The sequence below is a fragment of the Alligator sinensis genome, unplaced genomic scaffold, assembly GCF_000455745.1.
Source record: "Alligator sinensis unplaced genomic scaffold, ASM45574v1 scaffold1299_1, whole genome shotgun sequence".
In the NCBI taxonomy this organism is placed as follows: Eukaryota; Metazoa; Chordata; order Crocodylia; family Alligatoridae; genus Alligator; species Alligator sinensis.
The window spans coordinates 686,199-692,728 of NW_005842647.1; the positions used below are offsets into that span (position 1 = coordinate 686,199).

General features: G+C 42.5%; 1 protein-coding gene across 2 annotated transcripts in view; it reads right to left on the reverse strand.

Annotated features, from left to right (window-relative positions):
• The window catches only part of MRPL23 (mitochondrial ribosomal protein L23), a 28,480-nt gene that overhangs the window by 16,081 nt on the left and 5,869 nt on the right, over nt 1-6,530 (reverse strand). For both annotated transcript variants that reach the window (XM_025215523.1, XM_025215524.1), the window contains exon 4: nt 6,338-6,411. In XM_025215523.1, coding sequence (XP_025071308.1) covers nt 6,338-6,411 — 74 coding nt within the window. The remainder of the gene's footprint in view (nt 1-6,337; nt 6,412-6,530) is intronic.

Genomic DNA, 6,530 nt, shown 5'->3' on the forward strand with positions numbered 1-6,530 from the left:
TAAGCTATACCAGTAAAAGGAACACTTTTTCCCATCTAAGCAATGTCTCCACTGAGGGGCTGCCAATATAACTAAACTAGCAAGTCCTTCTATATGTAGGCAGACCTGCTGTGATTAAAGAGCATCTTGAGATCACAGTGAGGGAACTGTAAGAAGGCACCTGACTGTTGATGGGTCAGTACAAATCCACTGATTGCTGCAGATCTGCAGGGATTTAGGGTTTTGCTAGAAATTTCCCCTTTTCTCAACAGATTCTAGGTCCAGATCTTATTTTGCTTTTAAGATGACCAAGTGACACTTATGTAGCTTTTACTTATCTGAGTTACTGAACATGATCCTATTCCAGCCCCTAGCACAGTCTCAAACCCACTCCAGATGTCTAGATACCTTAGCAGTCTCCATTTTGGACCAGTGGCTTAAAAAGAATCTGTAGGTGACTGAATCTGGCCTACTCAGCATGTCCAGAAGGGCTTCCTAGATACCCAACTCCACCTAACTGCTACTGCAGGGACTGGCAACCTTTTATGAGCAGATCACCACCTGCAATTCAGCCACCACTCCCCTCTGAGGCTGTCTGCTGTTGCCTCTGCCACATACCACTGTCCCTGCCACTCACCACTCATTCCTTTTCCCAAAAGCAGAGAGAAAGAGCAAATGTGGCAACAAGAATCAAGTCACACACTTTCCACTGGGGATAAGAAAGAGCAGCAGTGAGGGCTGTGGACGTGGGGCACTGTGGAGATGGGTGAGAATCAGTCCATTGGCCATAGGTTGCTGACCCCTGTTTTGCAGCACAACACAGTCATGGAATAAAATATATACACAATATCTGGAGCAGGACCCAGGAGTCTCTTCCCAGATCAAGCCAGATCCTAAAATGACAAAGCACATAAGGCTGCCTACTGAGAGAAAGGAAAAGATAGAAAATAGGACCAGACTCTGGAGTCACATAAATACTCTTCACTGCCCAAAATGCCAGAATGAGTGTCATATTTCTCCAGTGGGCATAACAAGATAGATCTCTGGGATGCACTGATAGCCACAGAAAATAGAAGGGGGAGGGGACCTTTCCCCTGCCCTCCCCACACTCACATTCACATACAAATCCAGTCCATCTGTTTGTCAGTCCTAAACCAAAACTGATTTATATAAAAGTTACAATAAACACTAGTGAAATGATAATTTAACATTTGAAACATTAATTTTACTTGACAGGGAAGTGGGATGAGTGACGACCATATACTTTCTGTTTACACTTCTAGTTCTTCTAGTTATAAAGGTCTTTTTCAGGGGGTGGGGGCGGCGGCAGGGGGAGGACCTGAATGTTTGTTGCCCATGTCTGCAGTTGGAAACATCACACCAAGAGGTAAAAATTACTTCCAGTAAGCTTAATGAGCTGCTAAGTGATCATAATGAGGCCTTTCAAGTCAAGTGTTAACCTTTTCAACTGCTGACCCTCATGCCAGAAACACCTATTTAATGGCTTGTCCAGTGCAAGCTAGTTGTACCTGGGCTGACCTTCCAGTCATTTGAAAAGTTCAGGAATGGAAGGCCAGAAAAGCAACTGTTCTATAAGAATGACGCAACAAACACTGGGTATGTAAACAACTGTAAGCTCTTTTGATTATTTGGATAATTGAGGCACTTGCTTTTGCTACTGTCCTTCAGAGTTAGGGTAAGAGTGATGTTTACAATGTCATCAGCTAAAAAAATGTTGGGACTCCTAGAGCATGGGACTTGATCCAACAGTAGCAGCAAATGCAGCGCAATTTAATAACCTAATAAATGTATCTGAATGTCACTCCTTGTGTCTTATATTAATATCTGGTATTAAAATACAGAGGCATGCCAAGTAGAACAGGAGGTAACTACAGTAATACCACAGCATGTGGGCAACCCTAGTTTCTCCAGTATTCCTCAGAGGCACTGAGAAAACCTACAAGCCGCTTTCATCTCCAGATGAGAGCATTTTTAAATTGACACATGATCTGCTTTATTAATAAACATGCAAGACATTTTAGACAAAGTTTAAGAACACTTACAGAAACATTTCCACTGCTGCCATCACTCAGGGAGCTGATGAGCTGTTAGTCCTAATGGTGACATGTACTTTTTACTACCATTCCTTTACATTTCCTCTAAGCAGATTTAATTGAAAAGGGGGCTGGATTCTAAAGCTTTGCCTACACTTGGGCTCCCACTGGTGCTGACACCTGCTCAGGTGAACCAGTGAGAACACTTACCAGAGGGAATACCTTTTTTTTCCCCCATTTTGCCTGCACTGACAGAGCCACAAAACCTCTCACTGACTTCTTATATCTCATAGATTTCATAGACATTAGGGCTGGAAGGGACCTCGGAAGATCATCGAGTCCAGCCCCCTGCCCAAAGGGCAGGAAGTCAGCTCGGGTCATAGGATCCCAGCAAGATGAGCATCCAGTTTCATCTTGAAGGTGTTCAATGAAGGCGCTTGAACCACCTCCGGTGGCAGGCTGTTCCAGACCTTGGGGGCTCGGACAGTAAAGAAGTTCTTCCTTATGTCCAGCCTGAAACAATCTTGAAGTAGTTTGTGACCATTCGACCTCGTCATCCCTTGGGGTGCTCTGGTGAACAAACGTTCCCCCAGATGCTGGTGGTCACCCCTGATAAACTTGTAGGTGGCCATCAGATCACCCCTGAGCCTGCGCTTTTTCAGGCTAAAGAGCCCCAGGGCTCTCAGCCTGTTATCGTAGGGTCTGCTTCCCTGACCTCTGATCATGCACGTGGCTCTTCTCTGGACTCTCTCAAGCTTCTCCACATCCTTTTTGAATTGTGGAGCCCAAAACTGGACGCAGTACTCCAGCTGCGGCCTCACTAAGGCCGAGTACAGGGGGAGAATGACGTCCCGGGATTTGCTTGAGAAGCATCTATGGATGCAAACCAGCGTTTTGGTCGCTTTACTAGCCGCCGCATCGCATTGCAGGCTCATGTTCATCTTGTGGTCAATGATGACCCACAAGTCTCTTTCTTCCATAGTGCTAGCCAACATAGCACTGCCAAGCCTATAAGGACGCTGCGCATTTTTTTTCCCCAAGGTGGAGAACCTTGCATTTATCGGCGTTGAACACCGATATCATCCGCCATTGGCAAGAACTAGGATGATGCCAATGGGATAGCAAAAATGTTATCAAGGCAGAGAGAAAGAGGTTATACTACATTCAGAATGGCCAGTTTGCAAAGATAAATAGGCTAACTTTTAGTTAAGAAAATGAAATTGCATAAGACGGAACAGCTCTATTCCAAGGGCAATGAATTTAGAGAACAAAACACTTCTCCTTGCACAATGGGAGAAGAAAAGAAACAAGTATCTACAATGACAAGGTATCCAGGTTGTAGCCATATTGGTCTAGAGGCAAAAGCAATCAGGATGTGTGGTAGAGGTGATATCTTTTATTAGACCAACTAGATTAAAGAAATGTTTTTGAAAAAATCTAGTCAGTCTAATAAAAGATATCACCTCTAAAGTCCTGATTGCAAAGACAAGATATTTTTGACCAAAGACTTTAGGATAAATAGGAATATTAATGGCAATACAAATTTTAAAAAGAGAGAATATTAACTCTGGGACTAAGAATTTATCAGTCAAGGTACAGCTTGAGGGGAAAAAACAGTTCTGAATTCCTAAGAACTAGATTTTGTAAGAGAAATGCATCTGTTATGCGTGGGAACTCTTTGGACACTGTGCTAATACACAGAGGTAGATTACATGTGACACTTAACATTATATCTTTCTTTTTCAAAATATGTGCCTATGCTGTGCTGGGCAGAAGCTGACGTTCTGAGAAGTCAGCAAGCATAACTGGTCTCATCAGAATGGACCCAAGTTCATTCAAATAAGTAAATCAAAACCCTTGCTAGCAAAGAAAGTCATATTAGGAAGAGTAATGCTTCCACCTAGTGGTTCTTAGAGGCCAACATAAACACTCCCAACCAGATGAGTTTTTTCCCTAGTCATAGGCAGTTTTAATTTGAAACTGGATTAATTAGAAAAAACACAGCTGGTAAAAATAGTGGGAAAACAGGCTAGCCTGACCCCCTAGTTAGATTGACTCACTGCAGATGCAGAGTGATTCTCATCAAAAAGGGATTTTAAAGTAGTTAGTAGGGGCTTTCTGAATTAAGATAAGCAGCCAATGTTAACAATGGACTGCAAAGGGCTGGTAAAGGCCTAAGGTGAACAATTATTTAGAATGAAAGCAAAATCTTTAGTTTCAGAACTGACATGGGGGGGTCCTAGCCTCTTCCCCCTGACATAAATTCAACACTAATACACTCCTGGCACCACAGCATTGAAGAAAACAGCACCAAAAAAACAAAATAAAGAAACAGAGAAGCTGACATGCAGAGACTTGAAAGTAAAGACAGTGCTAGGGGCCAGCAGGAAGAGTGAATATAAAGGATAGTAAAGGGGAAAAAGGAGACTGGGAGCCTAAATAAAGTGAAGGGAAACAGAAAACTTGCATGCTATGATAGTTAGGCAAGTTATTTTTCAGCACCACTTATTACTACCATAGTACCTGTAGACCTAGTAATAGCTCGCTCGGCACCCTGCTAGTTTAGGCTCTGAACAAGCATGGGACAAAAAGAGGGTCCTTGCTTCAAGGTATAAATGCTGCATCTTGGCACAAAATAATGGGGAAGTGTTGGGTTTTTAAATGCTACACCTTACAGATGTGGTGCTGCCTAAATCGAGATGAGCAGTGCCTGTGCATGCTTTCAGTCAGCAATCTGTTTCACAACACAAGGGTATTTTGTTCCACCTTCTTTCTTCAAGAGTCCAAATCTGCTGGTGGGCACAGTCTAATTTCTTCACAACTCAACAGCAAGAAGAAACAAGACCAAGCCAAACAAAGACTGTGAAATAGGTTTACATTGTGGCTCCATTCAACCTGTTCTGATGAAAATGAACCCAAGGCTCTGAAAGCAGAAAAGCCAAAGCAAGAGGCTAAGGCAGTGGAAGGCAGTAGCAGCCTCTTTGTTAGAGGACAAGTGGCCAGAGATGGTAGATGGGCCAAGAGGTGTAATTCCTCCCACCCCTTGAACATCCTCTACCTAGGGCTCTTTTTGAGTTTTGACTATAACTTGCAACCAACTCCATCACAAAGAGGAACCTAAAAAGAACAGACACAAGAGACCACAGTCTTCTCCTGTTTTTATCTCAGTAGAATCAGGGGAGATCAAACCTATAACCTACCAGACCTGGGCAACTGTTATATAGCTACACTTATTTCACCTTTTTCTCAAAAAATCTTGTTGCCTCCATATAAAAAAGCTTTAGAGGAATATTTTAAGGTTGCTAAGCCAAGCACTGATAAATTAAGAAATTCAACATATTCACAAGGGACCAAACTGTAATATAGTTTTAATGATATAATGAAAGCCCTGCAAAAACCCTGCCTCATTCAGAACCAATGGAGGGGCAAGGGAGTCGAGCTGAGTTTTCATAGGCAACAGTCCTAAAGTTCCAGTACATGATTCTGCAGCCTAAATAATGTTCTTCAAATGCAATTTGTGCGTTCATGATTTTTCATATGGAAACTATGTTTATGTCTGTTTCGGAATATTCAGCACTCTTTCCACCTGGGCAGCCAACTAGTATGTTAAAATCCAACTTAGCCACAAAGTCAACTTGTTAGACATGACTGAAAGCTCTTTAAAGACAATGCCTTACACCAAGGGTGACCAACCTGCAGCTCTGGAGCCACATGCAGCTCTTCAGAAGTTAATATGTGCCTCCTTGCATCTTTGGACAAGCACACAGTGACCAGCTTCCATTTGGTCACCGTGTGCTTGTGCAAAGATACAAGGAAATGCATATTAACTTCTGAAGGGCCGCATGTGGCTCCAGAGCCACAGGTTGGCCACCCCTGACTTACACTTTTCTTACCACTTGAGACATCCAAAAAGTTTCATTAAGCTGCTCCCTTGACCTTATAGTGTATTCTTTCACTTACTGAACATTTCAGCAGTCACAAGGGATGAACCTTCCAGCCCAGAGTAAAGCATCAAGCTGGTATTTATTGGCACAGTGACATTCAGCGTCATCAGACTGTAAGAGACTTAAGCCTCAAACAAAATGGGATTTAAAACTTAAAAATCAAACCCAAACAAATCATTAAGATAAATTCTCTTAGTAAAGCAAATCTCATCATGTCTGGAAGGGAGGAAAATGCTGTTAGTCACAGGCAAGCAGAAATCCCAAACGTATACAGAACAGTGGACAATTCACTGACCCCTTTTCCTAAATGTGTTGGTTAACCTATTTCACCACCGCAAAAACATATACATCTTTACTCACCAGCTGCACATAGGCAACCTTGTAATCTGGGGACTTCACTTTCTGGTTCTTATGGTTCCTCTTCTTGTTTGAGCCTGTTCAAATGAAGACAGACTTACACTTATATTCCAATAGCTTCAAGTTAACCAAATCCAAGCTAATTCAGCTGATCTGAGTTTTGATTTACTGAGACAAAAAATTCACAGGGGAGGGA